Source organism: Rhinopithecus bieti, unplaced genomic scaffold (genome assembly GCF_001698545.2).
Source record: "Rhinopithecus bieti isolate Rb0 unplaced genomic scaffold, ASM169854v2 scaffold_15776, whole genome shotgun sequence".
NCBI lineage: Eukaryota > Metazoa > Chordata > Mammalia > Primates > Cercopithecidae > Rhinopithecus > Rhinopithecus bieti.
This window is the reverse complement of record NW_016808836.1, coordinates 772,147-791,930: the sequence shown is the minus strand read 5'-3', so window position 1 is coordinate 791,930 and position 19,784 is coordinate 772,147. Positions and strand designations below refer to the sequence as shown.

The following is a 19,784-nucleotide window of genomic DNA, read 5'->3' as shown; positions in this document are numbered from 1 at the left end:
AAAAAAAAAAAAAAAAAAAAATACAGAAATTAGCCGGGCGTGGTAGTGCGTGCCTGTAATCCCAGCTACTCCGGAGGGTGAAGCAGAAAAATCTCTTGAACCTGGGAGGCGGAGGTTGCAGTGAGCCAAAATCGCACCACTGCACTCCAGCCTGGACGACAGAGCAATACTCTGTCTCAAAAAACAAAAACAAAAAAACGAAAAAAAAAAAAACAGAATAGTAGTTGCCGTTGGGTGGGAGTGGGGAGGTTGGATGGGAAGGGATAAACCTTTTGGGGCAATAGAAATGTTCCATATCGGCTGGGGGCGGTGGCTCACACCTGTAATCCCAGCATTTTGGGAAGCCGAGTTGGGTGGATCACCTGAGGTCAGGAGTTCGAGACCAGCCTGGCCAACATGGTGAAACCCTGTCTCTACTAAAGATACAAAGCTTAGCCAGGCGTGGTGATGCACACCTGTAATCCTAGCTACTCGGGAGGCTGAGGCAGGAGAATCCCTTGAACCCAGGAGGCTGAGGTTACAGTGAGCTGAGATCATGCCACTGCACTGCAGCCTGGGTGACAGAGCAAGACTCTGTCTCAAAAAAGAAAAGAAAAGAAAAGAAAGATATTATTTGGTTTCTTTCTGAAAGTAGCTGGGCAGGCCAGGTGAAAATAGAAAGAAATGTCTAAGGAGCACCAGCTATTCGGGTCTCCTCACTTCAGCTGCCAGACTAGGATGGAAGAAGCCTCAGATGACCCAGCCCCATCCATCTGATGGCAAAGGCACAAGTTCCCTAAATGAGGACCACATAGCTGATCCCAGTCCCCAGAGCCATAAAAAGAAGAAGAAGAATGGATTATTATAAATATACTCTGGCATTCTGGACAAAAGTATACTCTGGACAAACCAAAAACAAACTGGTATCATGATTCACAGAGGTATTTTTTGTGTAGAATTTTCCAGTCAGTATAAAAAGGTCTCGGCCTCAAAAAAACTATACAATTTGAGAATCTGCTGAGGAAATACTTATAAGCTAACTCTTAATCATTTTCACAGATTCTTCTATTTTAAACTAGTCACATCTTTTGTTTGATGACTTTGAGCAAAGTTTTGGACATCTTTTGTTCCTTTCCATGGACTACCATATCTGTTTTCTTGTTTTCATCATTTTAGCAGACGTTGAGGGTTTTGGGTGTGTGTTCTGTTTTGGTGGTGGTGGTGTTTTGTTTTTGTTTTTGGAGACAGTCTCACTCTGTCACCCAGGCTGGAATGCAGTAGTGCAATCATAGCTCATTGTACCCTCAAACTCCTGGCCACAAGTAATCCTCTCACCTCAGCCTCCCGAGTATCTGGGACTATAAGTGCACACCACCAGGTCCAGCTAATTTTTTAATGTTTATTTTTTGTAGAGATGGGGTTTCACTGTGTTGCCCAGGCTGGTCTCAAACCCCTGGGTTCAAGCGATCCTCCTACCTCAGCCTCCCAAAGTGCTGGGATGACACACATGAGCCATGGTACCCAGCCCATTTTTAGCAAAACTTTTATAGAAAGTGCACAAATTGCACAGCCTAATGAATCCCAGCACTTTGGGAGGCCAAGTGGGGGGGATCACAAGATCAGGAGCTCGAGACCAGCCTGGCCAACATGGTGAAATCCCATCTCTACTGAAAAAATAATAATAATAATACAAAAATTGGCCAGGCATGGTGGCAGGCGCCTGTAAACCCAGCTACTCGGGAGGCTGAGGCAGGACAATTGCTTGAACCCAGGAGGCACAGATTGCAGTGGGCCGAGATTGGGCCACTGCACTCCAGCCTGGGCAACAGAGACTCCATCTCAAAAAAAAAAAAAAAGAAAAAGAAAAGAAAAGAAAAAGAAAGACAGTCAAGCAGAGGCTGCATACTCTTTTATGATCCAGCCTCAGAAACCCCTTAGCAGGCCTGGCACAGTGGCTCATACCTGTAATCCCAGCACTTTGGGAGGCCAAGGCGACAGGATCACTTGAGCCCAGGAGGAGACCAGCCTGGGCAACATAGGGAGACCCCTCATTTCTAGAAAAAAGTATATATATATAACAAACTTAGCTGGGCATGGTGGCATGTGTCTGCAGTCCCATCAGGAGGCTGAGTTGGGAGGATCGCTTGAGCCCAGGAGTTCGAGCCTTCAGTGAGCCATAATCACACCACTACACTCCAACCAGGCGACAGAGTGAGACTTTGTCTCTTAAAGAGAGAGACAGAGAGAGAATGAAATCCACTTCTGCAGTGCTCTGAAAGTTGAGGCAGTTGCAAAGGCCTGCACGTGCCCAGGGGAGCAATGTGGACCCCACAGCTTCAGGAGCAGTGGTGAACTTAAAGAGCATGTCAGATAGGAAATGTTATCATAGCCACTTTTGAAAAATACAGTCTGCCATAGCATCCTGGGTCTCTTTGGGTAGCTGAGTACCAGTAGCATTCCCCGGTCACTCTGATAGCCAGTAACCTTCCTCCAAATACACACTCTCCCAAAAACCCTGGAAGCAGGCAGTACCAGGCCCTACTTGTCCTATTGTGACTCAGCCAGTAGTTGGCATTCAACTTTGCAGTGGGTACTTTTCAACCTTTTCCAAAAAAAAAAAATCCTCCAGAAGCCCCTCTCAGGCTTATTCTCCAAAATAAACCTGTCTTTGACTGTTGAGCCACTTTTCATGTTTCTTTCCTCTTTCCTTTTTTTTTTTTTTTTTTTTTTTTTGAGACAGTTTCACTCTTGTTGCCCAACCTAGAGTGCAGTGGCTTACCACAACCTCTGCCTGCTGGGTTCAGGCGATTCTCTCACCAGCCTCCCAAGTAGCTGGGACTATAGGAGCACACCACCACACCTGACTAATTTTGTATTTTTAGTAGAGATGGGGCTTCACCATTATGGCCAGGCTGGTCTCGAACTCCTGACCTCAGGTGATCCGAGTGCCTTGGTCTCCCAAAGTTCTGAGATTACAGGCATGAGCCATCCTGCCCAGCCACAAACTTTTTTTTCTTTCTCTTTTTTTTTTTTTTTTTTAAGACAGGGTCTCACTCTATCACCTGGGCTGGAATATAGTGGCCCCTTCACGACTCACCACAGCCTCAACCTCCCAGGCTCAGTGATCCTTCCCCCTCAGCTCCCAAGTAGCTGGGACTACAGGTGCGTGACACTATGCCTGACTAACTTTTTTGTATTTTTTTTGTAGAGATGGGGTTTCACCAGGTTGCCCAGGCTGGTCTTGGACTCCTGGGCTCAAGTGATCCTCCCACCTCAGCCTCCCAAAGTGCTGGGATTACAGGCATGAGCCACCACACTAGGGCCCCATACAAGCATTTAATATGGTTTGTGTGGTATAGCTGAGGGCTCATTCAGTACGTTTCTTGAACATCTCTGCTCCTTGGTGAAGTCTGGCTGTCTTCGTTGGGCGAGGGGCCCACCCCCAGCCCCAGAGATCCTCCTTTTGCCAGTGGGAACACACTCCTAAGAAGAATGGGAACCAAGAACTCCTCCTAAGAAGAACTGCAGGGAACTAAACTCTGATGAGCATCACATCCATGCCAGCTGTCACCCAGGCTGAAGTGCAGTGAGTGGTGTGGTCTCAGCTCGCTGCAACCTCCGCCTCCTGGGTTCAAGCACCGGGCCTCAGTGAACTATTAGTGCAACTCAGAACCACCTGGAGAAAAGCACAGCTTGGTCTTTATAAAGTCTGTCTCCACAACTTCATTCTTTCTGCAGTAGGAATAAAGATGACGTCGGGGCTGGGCATGGTGGCTCACACCTGTGAAAATTAATATTAATATTTTAAAAATTAATGTGAAATACTAAATTATGCTAGTTGCCATGATTATGACACATCATTTTTTTAAAAAGACAGCAACTATTTTATTTGTTTATGTATTTATTTATTTATTCATTTTGAGGCAGAGTCTCGCTCTGTCGCCCAGGCTGGAGTACAGTGGCGCAACCTTGGCTCACTGCAACCTCTGCCTCCCGGGTTCAAGTGATTCTGCTGCCTCAGCCTCCTGAGTAGCTGGGATTACAGGCTCCCGCCACCACGCCCGGCTAATTTTTGTATTTTTAGTAGAGACAGGTTTCGCCATGTTGGCCAGGCTGGTCTTGAACTCCTGACCTCAAGTGATCCACCTACCTCTGCCTACCAAAATGTTGGGATTACAGGCATGAGCCACCACACCCGGCTGACACAACTATTTTAGCTGTGACATTTTCATTTAGTGGCATTTATTGGCCCTTATTAAGCCACTGTGCTGAGCATTTAAGCTGGATCAGCTCGTGAATTCCATCATCTTGTTTAATGGGCAAAACTCTCCTTTGAGGGTGCCCTTTTCAAGAGGCTTTAATGATCTAATGCTTGTTATCTGCATGTGCCCAATAAGTGCTCAATTCATGTCAACTATTGTCATTTTTAAACAAATTAAGGTTTTACTTAAAAAAAAGAAATAAGCCTGTGTCACGAAAGGAAAGTAGTCCATGAATGTAGCAAAAATTCCTGACATCATTTTTTTGAGACGGAGTCCAGGCTGGGGTGCAAAGGTACGATCTCGGCTCACTGCAATCTCCACCTCCCGGGTTTAAGTGATTCTTCTGCATCAGCCTCCCGAGTAACTGGGATTACAAGCACCCACCACCATGCCCTGCTAATTTTTGTCTTTTTTGTAGAGATGGGGTTTCGCCATGTTGCCCGGGCCCCTGACCTCAATTGATCCGTTCACCTAAGCCTCCCAAAGTGCTAGGATTACAGGTGTGAGCCACCACGCCCAGACTAATATTAAATTAATATCACTCTTATTTAGGAGCCTGCAGGGGCTTTTCCTAAGTGCTTTAAAATACTCATTTCAGCCTCACAACAGCCCTATGATGGAGGCACTGTTAGCCCCATTTTCAGAAAGGGAAACTGAGGTATAAAGAGATTAAGTGACTTGCCATTGCTTATATAATTTATAGCAAGAAGTGGAGCTGGAGCCGGGCACAGTGGCTCACACCTATAATCCCAGCACTTTGGGAGGCCAAGGCAGCAGGATCCTTTGAGCCCAAGAGTTCAAAACCAGCCTGGGCAACATGGTGAAACCCTGTCTCTACTAACAACACAAAAATTAGCAAGGCGTGGTGGCATGCACCTGTAGTGCCAGCTAATCGGGAGGCTGAGGCACAAGAATCACTTGAACCTCAGAGCCGGAGGTTGTAGTGAGCTGAGACTGTGCCACTGCACTCCAGTCTGGGTGACAAGAGGGAGACTCTGTCTCAAAAAAAAAAGAAAAAAAAAAAGAAAAGGTTTTAGGAAGAATGGAAGCAGAAAATACCGGGTAGATTGCTTTTTTGAGAAGTGTAAAGAGAAACAAAGACGCTGGATGCGGTGACTCATGCCTCTAATCCCAGCAGTTTGGGAGGCTGAGGTGGGAGGATCACTTGAGCCTGGGAGGTCAAGGCTGCAGTGAGCCGTGATCACACCACTGCACTCCCACCTGAGTGAAGAAGCAAGATGCTGTCTCAAAAAATAAAAAATAACACATTCTCAGGCCAGGCACGGTGGCTCACGCCTGTAATTCCAGCACCTTGGGAGGCTGAGTTGGGCGGATCACCTGAGGTCAGGAGTTTGAGAACTGCCTGTCCAACATGGTGACGTCTCTACTAAAAATATAAAAATTAGCCAGATGTGGTGGTGGGCGCCTGTAATCCCAGCTACTCGCGAGGCTGAGGCAGAAGAATTGCTTAAACCCGGAAGGTAGAGGTTGCAGTGAGCCGAGTTCACGCCATTGCATTCCAGCCTGGGCAACAAGAGTGAAACTCTGTCTCAAAACAAAACAAAACAAAACAAAAAAACACATTCTCGGCCCGGCGTAGTGGCTCACACCTATAATCCTAGCACTTTGGGAGGCTGAGGTGGGTGGATTACCTGAGGTCAGGAATTCGAGACCAGCCTGGCCAACATGGTGAAACCTCGTCTCTACTAAAAATAAAAAAATTAGCCAGGCATGGTGGCAGGCGCCTGTAATCCCAGCTACTTGGGAGGCTAAGGCAGGAGAATCACTTGAACCCACGAGGTAGAGGTTGCAGTGACCTGAGATCGCGCCACTGCACTCCATCCTGGGTGACAGAGCGAGACTCCGTCTCAAAAAAGTAAATAAATAAAAAAGAACACATTCTCTGCACACACCCTTGCCCCCTTTGGCTTCTTCTTGCGTGAGACCCCGGTTAAATCCAGACTTCCTCTCCACCGTGCCTGCGCCCACACAGCTCAAGTGGGCTAAAAAACAACACAGCCCCTGGCCAGGCTAACTTCAAGTCTGTGAACTTGACCCTCAGGCAGACTCCAATGCTGCCTGGCAGCCATATGACATTTCTCTGATCCCCTCCTTCCTCCTCTCTTCTAGACAACTAATTCACACCTTTTCCCTTCTCCCCTAATCCTTTCCAACACCTCCTCCCCCCGCTTTACTCTCCCTTGGCTTCTTATTTTGCAGAGAAAATGCAAGAGATGAAAAGTGAACTTCCACAGCCGCCCCTGCCTCTACCACCTACCTGCACCCATGCCCACACCCGTTTTCCTGCTGTGACTGTCCCATCACCTGCTCCCACCTTCCCACCCACTTACAGCCACGGTCCCTGGTTCTCACCTCTCTCTGCTGCTCATTCAGTTTCCCCCAATGCACTGGATCTCCTGTCAGCCCACACAGCATCCTGTCTCCCATCTCAAAACAAACCCTCTCATTTTTTTTTTTTTTTTGCTTGTTTTGTTTTGTTTTGTTTTGTTTTGTTTTGTTTTGAGACAGGATCTCACTGTGCTACCCAGGCTGGAGTGCAATGGCGCGATCTCAGCTCACTGCAACCTCTACCTCCCGGGTTCAAGCAGTTCTCCTGTCTCAGCCTCCCGAGTAGCTGGGATCACAGGTGCCTGCCACCACACCCAGCTAATGTTTGTATTTTTAGTAGAGATGGGGTTTCACCATGTTAGCCAGGCTAGTCTCAAACTCCTGACCTCAAGTGATCTGCCCACCTCGGCCTCCCAAAGTACTGGGATTACAGGTGTGAGCCACCTCGCCCAGCCCAAACCCTCTCTTGACCTCACCTCCCCTTCTAGCAACAGCCCCACTTTTTTTTGCTATTCTTTTTATTTTATTTTATTTAGAGACAGGGTCTCACTTTGTTGCCCAGGCTGGAGTATAGCAGCACAATCATAGTTCACTGCAGCCTCCAACTCCTGGGCTCAAGTGATTGTCCCACCTTAACCTCTGGAGTAGCTGGGACTACAAGTGTGCACCACCACACCTGGCTAATTTTTTTTATTTTTTGTGCAGATGGAGTCTCGCTGTGTTGCCCAGGCTGATCTCAAACTCCTGGCCTCAAGCAGTCCTCCCACCTTGCCCTCCCAAAGTGCTGGGATTACAGGCATGAGCCAGCATGCCAGATCAAGAATGTTTTTAATGATTAACCATGGAATTTAAGCTGGCTAAGGAAGGAATGAGGGCATGGGAGGTAAGGGGGACTGAAAAATGAAAGGGACAAAGGATGGGAGATCATAGTGGGTTGGAAGGATCGTGCGAGTTGGGCACTGGAGGGAATGAGGTGGAAAGAGAAAGTGATGGGTGGAGAGTGAGTGTGTGAAATGGAGGTTCTGAAGAGGCTGCTCCTATTGAACAAGGTCTGGGTGTGACTATGAGAGGGAGAGGTTGGGGAAGGATAAAGCCACTGGAGGGAGGTCAGGGAACAGAGAGGTTGGGGCTGCGGAAGAACTATCTATCTGGTTATGGAAATCACTGAGAATGATGCTAAGAGCCACGGGAGCGGCCGTGAGCCCAGAACTAAAATTAGGGAGAAGACAGGAGTCATGATCTGGGTCAGCAGATGATGCACGAGGCAGGGTAGTGATGAGATTCATGGCTGGGGGTTTTGGGGAGGGTGGAGGGAGAATGGTCAGGAAGCAGCTCCCAGGAGCACAGACCTCCCCACTTGGCAGGCCCACAAGAGAGCTGGGTTCCAGTTAGAGCAAGAAGGTAGTAGGAATGTTCAGAGAAGTAACTGAGGCAAGAAGAGATTTTGCTGAAGATGGGTCATGGGTTCCAAAGGTTACAGTAGTTGGAACACATTCGGGTATGGGGTAGCAATGGTTTCTTCCACAGTGGGTTTCCTTGTGGGTCTGTAACCCAACCCAGGTTTGGCAGCTTGACACTCGAAAGCCAAACTCAGGCCAGGCATGGTGGCTCATGCCTGAAATCCCAGCATTTTGGGAGGCTGAGACAGGTGGATCACTTGAGGTCAGGGGTTCGAGACCAGCCGGCCAACATGGTGAAACCCCATCTCTATACAGAAATTACTGGCTCCGTGTGGTGGCACACACCTGCAATTCCAGCTACTTGGGAGGCTGAGGCAGGAGAATCGCTTGAACCCGGGAGGCGGAGGTCGCAGTGAGCCGAGATTGTGCCACTGCACTCCAGCCTGAGCAATAGAGTAAGACTCAGTTTTAGAAAATAAAGCCGGCCAGGCGCGGTGCCTCACGCCTGTAATCCCAACACTGGGAGGCCAAGGCGGGCGGATCACAAAGTCAGGAGATCGAGACCACGGTGAAACCCTGTCTCCACTAAAAATACAAAAAATTAGCCGGGTGCGGTGGCGGGCACCTGTAGTCCCAGCTACTCAGGAGGCTGAGGCAGGAGAATGGTGTGAACCCGGAAGGTGGAGCTTGCAGTGAGCTGAGATCGTGCCACTGCACTCCAGCCTAGGGGACAGAGCGAGACTCCGTCTCAAAAAAAAAAAGAAAAGAAAGCCAAGCTCAGGCCAGGTGCGCTGGCTCACACCTACAATCCCAGCACTTACAATCTCGGCCGAGGTAGGTGGATCACCTGAGGTCCAGAGTTCGAGACCAGCCTAGCCAACATGATGAAACTCCGTCTCTCCTAAAGATACAAAAATTAGCCAGGTGTGGTGGCGCATTCCTGTAGTCTCGGCTACTGGGGAGGCTGAGGCAGGAGAACCACTTGAACCTGGGAGACAGAGGTTGCAGTGAGCCGAGACAGGCCACTGCACTCCAGCCTATGTGACAGAGTGAGATGAGACTCTGCCTCAAAAAAAAAAACCCCAAACTCAAGAGAGACGACAGTTGGTGGGAGGAAAAGCAAGTTTATTTGGAGAGCCAGCAAACTGAGAACACAGTGGACTACCATCCTAAAGTACCATCTTAAATCAGTACAATTTTCTTTTTTTTTTTTTTTTTTTTTTAAGGGCAGAGGGAAGAGAAGGGCATTGTGATCAAGAGGTGACGAACAGACCAGGCGCAGTGGCTCATACCAATCTCAGTACTTTGGGAGGCTGAGGCAGGAGGATCACTTGAGCCCAGGAGTTCAAGACCAGCCAGGGCAATGCAGTGAGACCCCATCTCTACAAAAAAATATATAAAATAAAAAACTAGCTGGGCATAGTGGCATGCACCTATAGGCCCAGCTACTTGAGGGCCTTGAGCCCTCAAGGCAGGAGGCAGGAGGATCACTCAAGCCCAGAAGGTACAGGCTGTAGTCCTGGTTTCTAGCTCCATAAAAAAGTAATAACAATAAAATAATGAGGTGACCACTGCAGACATCTGGGTGCCAGCTAGGGTCGGAGGAGGTTGGTGACTTCTTTGTCCTTGGTTGGGTCACAGTGCTTCTATAAATCTTTGACAAAACGTAGTTATTTACATAATTCTTTAATCCCAGAGTTAGTTTTAAAAACTACATGATTGCTGTTTTTGCATATTATCTCAGCACTCTAAAATTATCCTAGCCTATGTGCAGAAATGGGTAAAATCCCCTTAAACAAAAATGGGGTTAGTTATGTTAGTTATTTTGCCGTTTCACTGGTCATATACGTGAAGCGCTTAGCCTGACACAAGTGAACGACAGACGGAAGCTGTGATCAGTGGTCCTGACGGGGGTCAGAGTCTTGCCCAAGGGGGAAAGATGGGGAGAGGCCCAGAATCAGAGAGGGGAATGGGTCCCTGGTTGCCCATGGACCTAATGGGGTTTCTCGAGCTGCAGTGGCCTTGCGCCCTGGGAGGCAAAGTAGGGAGGGGGTGGCCTGACTGCGCTGACCCGCCTACCGACCCCTCTCTACCTGCAGGACTCCGGCTGCTAGAGATGGGCGCCCGGCTCTCGCGGCGACGGCTGCCGGCGGACCCGTCCCTGGCCCTGGACGCACTGCCTCCGGAGCTGCTGGTGCAGGTGCTGAGCCACGTGCCTCCACGCGCCTTGGTCACGCGATGCCGCCCAGTGTGCCGCGCCTGGCGCGACATAGTGGACGGGCCCACCGTGTGGCTGCTGCAGCTGGCCCGCGACCGCAGCGCCGAGGGCCGCGCACTCTATGCAGTGGCCCAACGCTGCCTGCCCAGCAACGAAGACAAGGAAGAGTTCCCGCTGTGTGCCCTGGCGCGCTACTGTCTGCGCGCGCCCTTCCGCCGCAACCTCATCTTCAACTCCTGCGGAGAGCGTGGGTGCAGGGAGCGGTGCCCAGGAGGCTGGGGGTGGGGGCCGGGGTGAGCGAGACAGGGGCGGGGCCAGGGCAGAGTCTGAGACAGATGTAGCCAATGGGCGAGACCGCTGGAGGAGCCAGGGGGCGGGGCTGAGGGGCGCAGTGCCTGGGCTGTAGGTCCGGTGGGCGGGGCTGAAGACCGTGGAGCCAGGAATCGGGACAAGTGGATCGGGCAAGGCAGGAAGACCCTGGTTGGGCCAGGGGAGAAAGCAGGCAGTTTGATATGCAGAGGGGATGCAGAACAGGGCAGAGGCCAGGCGCGGTGGGAATGGCAACGCTTTGGGAGGCCAAGGCAGGAGGATCGCTTAAGCCTAGGAGTTCGAGGCTGCAGTGAGCTATGATTGTGCCATTGCACAACAGCCTGGGTGACAGAAACCTTGTCTTCAAAAAAACAAAACAAAACCAAAAAAAAGGGTGGGGCGCAGTAGCTCACGCCTGTAATCCCAGAATTTTGGGAGGCGCTGGTGGGAGGATCGCTTGAGGCCAGGAGCTTGAGACCAGCCTGAACAACAAAGTGAGATTCTGTCTCTAAAAATTTTGAAAATTAGGCCGGGCGCCGTGGCTCATGCCTTTAATCCCAGTACTTTGGGAGGCTGAGGCAGGCTGATCACCTGAGGTTGGGAGTTCGAGACCAGCCTGGCCAACATGGTGAAACCCCGCCTGTACTAAAAATACAAAAATTAGCCAGGCGTGGTGACAGGCATCTGTAATCCCAGCTACTGAGGAGGCTGAGACAGGAAAATCGCTTGAACCCGGGAGGCGGAGGTTACAGTGAGCTGAGATCATGCCATTGCACTTCAATCTGGGCAGCAAGATCAAAAGTCCGTCTCAAAAAAAAAATATTAAAAATATTAAATTAGCCAGATGTGGTGGCATGCACCTGTGGTCCTAGCTACTCTGGAGGCTGATATGGGAGGATCGCTTGAGCTCAGGAGTTAGAGGCTGCAGTGAGCCATGATGGAGCCACTGCACTCCAGCCTGGGCGACAGAGACCCTGTCTCTCTCTCTCTCTCTCTCTCTCTAACTCTCACTCTCACACACACACATACACACACACAGTGAAGAGCACGACTGAAGGAGAAAGAGCAAGTAAGGGTGACTGAAGAGAAGCTGAGTGGATGGGCAAGGCTGAGAGTCGCAGTTCTGGGGGAGGACCAGGAATACAGGATAATGGGAGGAGGAGTCAGTAGGAGAAACCAGGGAGGATTGGAGCACAAGAGGGACAGGCTGGTGGACAGCACAAGCTGGGTGGTTGCTGAGTCTCTGCTGGGCAGGCTGGCAGGTAAATCATACGTTCAACTCTTGTTTTCCCACAGAGGGCTTCAGAGGCTGGGAGGTGGAGCACGGCGGGAACGGCTGGGCCATAGAAAAGAACCTAACACCGGTACCTGGAGCTCCTTCGCAGACCTGCTTCGTGACCTCTTTCGAGTGAGTGGCCCAAGTGAGAGGCCCCGATCCCTGGGGCAAGGGCCCCAGAGAGAGAAAGGGACCCTACCCCCCACACTGTCCTCATCGCCACCTTCACCCTCTCCTTCCCCCACTTATTTATTCATTGATTCATTCCATCAATCAACAAATTCTTGTTGAGGGTACTGTTTTATATGCCAGAGATACAAGGAAAAATCAGGAAGGTTAGCAACCACAGGCAGTAATGCTCTGTGCATCATCGCCTGCAGTTTGTGAGACAACAGCAAGACCAGTTTGATCTAAAGACAGGGTTTTGGACCAGGCATGGTGGCTCTCGCCTGTAATCCCAGCACTATGGGAGGCCGAGACGGGCAGATCACATGAGGTCAGGAGTGCGAGACCAGCCTGGCCAACAGGAGGAAACCCCGTCTCTACTAAAAAGACAAAATTAGCTGGACGTGGTGGCACGCACCTGTAGTCCCAGCTACTGGGGAGGCTGAGGCAGGAGAATCGCTTGAACCCAGGAGGCAAATGTTGCAGTGAGCCGAGATCACACCACTGCACTCCAGCCTGGGTGACAGAGTGAGACTCTGTCTCAAAAAAAAAAAAAAAAAAAGTGAACATGGCAGATTAGCATCCAAGATAGAGTCACTTTTGCCTCCACAAGGGGTTACTCTGTACTAGACACTTTACATATAATTCTGGCAACAACCCTGTGATATAGATATTATTATTGCCCCCAATTTATAGTAGGAAACTGAAGGCCGGGCATGGTGGCTCATGCCTGTAATCCCAGCACTTTGGGAGGCCGAGGTGGGAGGATCTCTTGAGCCCAGGAGTTCGAGGTTGCAGTGAGCTAGGATCATGGCACTGCACTCCAGCCTGGCGACAGAATAAGACCTTGACTCAAAAGAAAAAAAAGAGAGAAATAATCTGTTCCCCATGGAATGATGATGCCATCTCTATGGTTTATGAAGTTTCTGTGCATACCTAGGTCTATCCCTGGCGCTCTGATTTTTTGTTTTCATTTTTTGAGACAGAGTCTCATTTTGTTGCCCAGGCTAGAGTGCACTAGCACAATCTCCATTCACTGCAGCCTCTGCCTCCTGGGTTTCAGTGATTCTCCTTCCTCAGCCTCCCAAGTAGCTGGGACTACAGGGGTGCGCCACCATGCCTGGCTAATTTTTGTTTTGTTTTTTGTTTTTGTTTTTTTTTTGAGATGGAGTCTCACTCAGTCGCCCAGGCTGGAGTGCAGTGGCGCGATCTCGGCTCACTGCAAGCTCCGCCTCCTGGGTTCATGCCATTCTCCTGCCTCAGCCTCCCAAGTAGCTGGGACTACAGGCGCCCGCCACCATGCCTGGCTAATTTTTGTTTTGTTTTTTGTTTTTGTTTTTTTTTTGAGATGGAGTCTCACTCAGTCGCCCAGGCTGGAGTGCAGTGGCGCGATCTCGGCTCACTGCAAGCTCCGCCTCCCAGGTTCATGCCATTCTCCTGCCTCAGCCTCCCAAGTAGCTGGGACTACAGGCGCCCGCCACCATGCCTGGCTAATTTTGTTTTGTTTTTTGTTTTGTTTTTTTTTTGAGATGGAGTCTCACTCAGTCGCCCAGGCTGGAGTGCAGTGGCGCGATCTCGGCTCACTGCAAGCTCCGCCTCCCAGGTTCATGCCATTCTCCTGCCTCAGCCTCCCAAGTAGCTGGGACTACAGGCGCCCGCCACCATGCCTGGCTAATTTTTTGCATTTTTAGTAGAGACGGGGTTTCACTGTGTTAGCCAGGATGGTCTTGATCTCCTGACCTTGTGATCCACCCGCCTCGGCCTCCCAAAGTGCTGGGATTACAGGCGTGAGCCACCGCGCCCGGCCTAATTTTTGTATTTTTTGTAGAGAAGAGGTTTCACCATATTGGCCAGGCTGGTCTCGAACTCCTGACCTCCGGTGATCCACCTGCCTTGGACTCTCAAAAGTGCTGGGATTACAGGCCTAAGCCACCGCGCTCGACCAGTTCCTGGCCCTCTGTTCTATTCCGTTGGTCAACTTACCTGTCCTTCCACCAACACTGCACAATGTATATGATTATGGCACATTCTAATTTGAAGTGAAGGACTGTTTACAAAGTTGTTGGCAGGAGTCCCTGAGCTAGTAACAGTTAGGGAAGGAACATTACCACCCCTAGATTACTAGAGGTGAGGGGAGGAAACAGTTACTGAAAAATGAGAAGAGAGTGCTGTGGAGCTGTGCTTTTTCCTTGGGGGACAAGGCAGTCCCTTGAGAAGGACCCAAGAGGATATATACCCTGATTTTAGTCACCTCCTTCACTTCCATCCCCTGCTGAAGCATCCCATTGGCTGATCCAACAGGAAGCAATAGGTGACAGAGACCAGGCTATCCAGCTTTAGACCCGGGGCCCTCGCACTTTAGGAGGCCCACCACAGAGCTCCCCGCTCACATGTCTAGTATGTGGCCTTCATTTGTACTCAGGTCTTATCCCACATAGATGAGGGTCAGGCTTTCATACAGGTCAGCTGCCTGGAGCCCGCAGCAGGGTGGAGAATGGCAAAGGGAATCCAAGAGGCCCAGGAGAGATGTACAGCCCATCATATATCTTCAGGTCTGCTAGAGCAAACCCTGAGGGCTGCTTTAGAGAGGATTATCAAGGGAGGCTTCTTGGAGGAGGTGGTTTCTGACTGCGCCTTGAATGCCAGGACTGTTTGCCCTGCCCACTGCCATCTCTCCTTCCCAGATGGTGCTCCAAGAGGCAGCTTGTGGACCTGGTGATGGAAGGTGTGTGGCAGGAGCTACTGGACAGCGCCCAGATTGAGATCTGTGTGGCTGACTGGTGAGTGAGGAGCGGCACCCTGCCCTGGAGCAGCAGTAGGCTTGGCAGCAGTTCTGCAGCAGGGGCTCATTTCCCGCCCCGTCCACCCCATGGGTAGTGGCTGTCACTGTGCACCCTTTGTGATGACACTGAGAGGCGAAGTGATGCAGAGCCAGGGAGGAGAGAGCTTTGGAGAAGCCGGAGCCCCCACTCTGTACTCCTGCCCACCCTCATCTCAGCAGGCTGGGGTGGTCCACAGGGGGCCACTGACTGGCTTGATACCCCTCTGAAACGAGACATCTCCCCCGACCCCTTTGTAGATGCCTCTGAAGGGGTGGGAGCATGGTGCCCTGTGAGCTGAGGCTCAGGAAGCATAGTTGGGACAGGACTGGCTTCAGAGCCTGCAGGCTTAGGATGAATGCCTTCTTCCCAAAACACCCAGGTTCTGCCCAAAGCATTCCAGCTCCTCCTTCAGGCTGTGGCTCCTCCATAGAAAATCTGGTCTCTTCCCTGGGGCTCTGGCTCCTCCCTGAAGTCATCAGGCACCTGCCCTGCATTGTGGTTCCTCCCCAGAGCATCCTTTCCCGTCCCCCAACTACCCACCCAAAAGCCTCCAGAATCAACCCCAGGACCACCCAGACTCCTCCCCCAGGACCACCCCAGCTCCTCCCCTGCTCTGGCTCCATCTAGGACCACTCAGGCCCCTCCCCCAGGCTCAGGCTCCTCCTCTAGGTTCTGGCTTCACCCCAGGACCACCCAGACCCCTCCCCCAGGCTCTGGCTCCACCCTCGGATCACCCAGGCTCTTCCCCCAGCTTCTGGCTCTACCCCAGACCACCAAGGCTCCTCCCCTAGAGGTTCCCAGGCCAGGACGTCTCCAAAGATGGTCCAGATGTGCAGAACCCTCATCAAGATGCAGGAAGGCCCAGCCCTCAGCCTCCCACCCTGAAACCCAGAATGCTGGCTGGGTGACGGGGGCATAGAGGCTGACTGCTGCCTGGCAGGTGGGGTGCTCGAGAGAACTGCGGCTGCGTCTACCAGCTCCGGGTCCGCCTTCTGGACGTGTATGAAAAGGAAGTGGTCAAGTTCTCAGCCTCACCTGACCCGGTCCTTCAGTGGACTGAGAGGGGCTGCCGACAGGTGGGTCCAGACTACCTTCCAGCTCCCCCCGACCCCCTAGAGGCACACACACCCAGCCTCTTGTCTGCGTGGTTTCTCTTCTGTCACCGCTGGATATCTATAATAACAGCTAAGAAGTATTGAACCCTTCTTACATCCCAAGCTCTGTGTCAAGAGGCTTACATATGGATTCATTTCATTAGCACAACAGCTTAATGTTCAACACTGATTGAGCACCTACTGTGTGCTGGGCACCACTCTAGGTGCCGGAAATGCAGCGGTGAAGCAAAATCCTATCTCCATTCTAGAGTTGAGGAAACAGAGGCATAGGGAGGTTATGTGACTGGCCCAGTGCAGAGCCGGACTCAAGCCCAGTCTGGCCCCAAGACTATGCTGTCTTGATCCTCACACCTCAGTTACCAAAGTAAATGTTTCGGCTGGGCACGGTGGCTCATACCTGTAATCCCACCACTTTGGGAGGCCAACATGGGAGGACAGCTTGAGGGCAGGAGTTTGAGGCCAGCCTGGGCCATATAGCAAGACCCCCATCTCTACAAAGAAATTAAAAATTAGACCGGCATGGTGACTTGAGCTTGTCATCTCAGCTACTCAGGAAGCTGAGGTGGGAGGATGGTCGAGGCTGCAGTGAGCTATGATCTTGCCACTGCACTCCAGCTAGGGCAACAGACAGAGACCCTAACTAAAAATAATAATAATAATAATAATAATAATGAGTTAGATCACAAGTCTCCCTGCTTGTAATGCTCCTGTGGCTATATCTCACAGTAAAAGCCAAAGTTATGCAGCCACGGAAAAGAAATGAAGCACCAATTCACGCTGCAACGTGGATAAACTTTGAAAACACGATGCTGAAAGAGGCCAGACATGAAACGACAAATACTGTATGATTCCACATATATGAAATGTACACTAAGAAGAATGGTGACTGCCAGGGGTTGGGGGAGGGAGGACTTGGAAGTGACAGCTCACGGATGCAGTGTTTCTTCCTGGGGTGATGGGAATGCTCTAGAATTAGGTAGTGGTGATGGCCACATAACATCACAAATCAACTAAAAACCACTGAATTGTACACTTTAAAAAGTGAATTTTGGGCCAGGTGTGGTGGCTCATGCCTGTAATCCCAGCACTTTGGGAGGCCAAGGCGGGTGGGTCACTTGAGGCCAGGAGTTCAAGACCAGCCTGGCCCACGTGGTGAAACCCTGTCTGTACTAGAAATACACAAATTAGCCAGGCATGGTGGTGAGCGCCTGTAATCCCAGCTTCTGGGGAGACTGAGGCAGGAGAATCTCTTGAACTGGGGGAGGTGGAGGTTGCAGTGAGCTGAGATCATGCCACTGCACTCCAGCCTGGGCAATGGAGCAAGTCGTGGCATCAAAATAAATAATTAAAATAAAATGGTAAATTTTGGCCAGACACAGTGACTTACACCTGTAATCCCAGCACTTTGGGAGACCGAGGCGGGTGGATCACCTGAGGTCAGGAGTTCAAGACCAGCCTGACCAACATGGAGAAACCCCCGTCTCTACTAAAAATACAAATTAGCTGGGTGTGGTGGTACGTGCCTGTCATCCCAGCTACTCGGGAGGCTGAGGCAGGAGAATCAGAGGTTGCATTGAGCCAAGATCGTGCCACTGTACTCCAGCCTGGGTGACAGAGTGAGACTCCATCTCAAAAATAAATAAATAAAAGTTTGTTTTATGAAAATTTTATCTCGACTTTTTTAAATTGAAAAAAAAAAAAAAAAAAAAAAGCTAAAGTCCTCCTGTGGCCCACAAGGCCATGATCTGCCCATGACCTCCCTGACCCCTCTCTTCTCCCCTCACTCAGCTCCAGGCATGTTCCCACCTCAGGACCTTTGCACGGGCCGTTCCCGCTGCCTGGGACACCCTCCCGAGCCCCTCCTGGCTCCCTCCCCTCCTCCAGGTGTCACCTCTGTGGGGCCTTTGCTAACTCAGTCTACTCACATTCCTGCCACCTTCCTGGCAGAATGCCCTGGCCCCTCACCCCCACCTATCTCCAGTGGGCAGGCCCCTGCTAGAATGGCAGTTCCACCAGGGCGGGGTCCTTTTCCTGCTTGCTTCACTGCTCCATCCCCAGCACCTAGTGCAGGACTGGCACCTCCTCAGTCCTTGGGGCCTATCTGTTCAGGTGGAGGAAGAGAAGGGGCCCGCAGGCCCTCACCCTCTCACTCCCCTTCCCCCTGCAGGTCTCCCATGTCTTCACCAACTTTGGCAAGGGCATCCGCTACGTATCTTTTGAGCAGTACGGGAGAGACGTGAGTTCCTGGGTGGGGCACTACGGTGCCCTTGTGACCCACTCCAGCGTGAGGGTCAGGATCCGTCTGTCCTAGCGACTGGACTACCGCCTGACGTCGTCAGTCAAGACCAGCCTTGCAGCCAGGTGCGGTGGCTCACACCTGTGGAATCCCAGCACTTCAAGAGGCCAAGGTGGGAGGATCACTGGAGCTCAGGAGTTCAAGACCAGCCTGGGCAACATACTGAGACCCTGTCTCCACAAATAATTTTTACAAAATTCGCCAGGCACGGTGGTGCCGCCTGTAGTCCCAGCTACTCGGGAGGCTTGGGTGGGAGGATTGCCTGAGTCCAGGAGGTTGAGGCTACAGTGAGCCATGATTTCACCACTGCACTCCAGCCTGGGCAAGAAAGCAAGACCCTATATCAAAGAAAAAAAAAAAAAAAAAAAGACAAGCCTTGCAGCCAGAAGCCAGAAGCCAGAGGATACCCAGGGACAGTAGGGGGCCCCATGTGGCTGGTTCTCAGTACACCTTCCATGAACCTGCTTGCTGCTGCTTCAGCGTGGTGGCCAACATGCTGTGTGACAAACCAGGCTGTTCACAGCTTTCTCAGCCCCCTAGAAGGGGGGTGTCAGGAAAGAGACATTTAGTTCATTTGCCTGCAAACCGTCTTCTCCTGCAAGGATCTCAGTAGACTCAGTCACAAAACAAAGGCTAACCCAAGATTTGTACGAGGGGGAAGGCCGGTGACGCAGGAGGCAGACTTGCCAGCATGTTTTGGGGGTAATGGTCACTGGCAGGGAGCAGAGGTCCGCTGAGGCAGTCTGTCCTTGAGACCAACAGGATCATCTGCTGTTTGGGGAATCTCTGGCGTTGGGAACAGGCTCCCAGATCTGGCCATAAACTGGCCCCAAAACTGGCCATAAACAAAATCTCTGCAGCACTGTGACAGGTTCGTGATGGCCATGACTCCAACGCTGAAGGTTGTGGGTTTACCGGAATGAGGGCAAGGAACACCCGGCCCACCCAGGGCGGAAAACCGCTTAAAGGGGTTCCTGAACCACAAACAATAGCATGAGCGATCTGTGCCTTAAGGACATGCTCCTGCTGCAGATAACTAACCACAGCCCATCCCTTTGTTTCAGCCCATCCCTTTATTTCCTGTAAGAAATGCTTTTAGTTACTCTATAATCTATAGAAACAATGCTTATCACTGGCTTGCTGTTAATAAATATGTGGGTAAATCTGTTCGAGGCTCTCAGCTCTGAAAGCTGTGCGACCCGATTTCCCACTCCACACCCTATATTTCTGTGTGTGTGTCTTTAATTCCTCTAGCGCCACTGGGTTAGGGTCTCCACGACCCAGCTGGTCTCGGCACTCGGGATCCCACCATGGGGCTGTGTAACAAGCCATCTCTGTGCAACATGCCCAGCACTGCCCGTCAGCATCTCCTGTTCGGGTCAGGCTGGTGCCTCTCGTCAGAATTCCAGAATTCCATCAGAGGCCAAGTTCCCCACCCCCACCTCCTGCCCTTGCTTTGGGGGCAACTTCCTTTTCTCCACACTCCTGTATACAGACTCCTGGAGCAAGGTATGCCATGAGGAAAAGCTCTCCTGTCCCCCCATCTCCCTCCACTTCTCTATCTCTCAGCTAGGCATGGCCAACAAACTAGCT

At 51.1% G+C, this 19,784-nt stretch overlaps 1 protein-coding gene across 3 annotated transcripts in view; it reads left to right on the top strand.

The window, feature by feature from the left end:
• FBXO17 (F-box protein 17) overlaps positions 1 to 19,413 on the top strand; it is a 34,442-nt gene extending 15,029 nt beyond the window's left edge. Inside the window, exons 2-6 of one of the 3 annotated variants that reach the window (XM_017887403.1) lie at positions 10,090 to 10,455; positions 11,814 to 11,925; positions 14,643 to 14,738; positions 15,721 to 15,856; positions 18,063 to 19,413. In XM_017887403.1, coding sequence (XP_017742892.1) covers positions 10,107 to 10,455; positions 11,814 to 11,925; positions 14,643 to 14,738; positions 15,721 to 15,856; positions 18,063 to 18,206 — 837 coding nt within the window. In that variant the 5' untranslated portion in view covers positions 10,090 to 10,106 and the 3' untranslated portion in view covers positions 18,207 to 19,413. Of the gene's footprint in view, positions 1 to 10,089; positions 10,456 to 11,813; positions 11,926 to 14,642; positions 14,739 to 15,159; positions 15,385 to 15,720; positions 15,857 to 16,621; positions 16,983 to 18,062 lie in introns of those variants that run through there. The other 2 variants (XM_017887404.1, XM_017887405.1) reach the window with 2 other exon arrangements.
• The last annotated feature ends 371 nt before the right edge of the window (positions 19,414 to 19,784 follow it).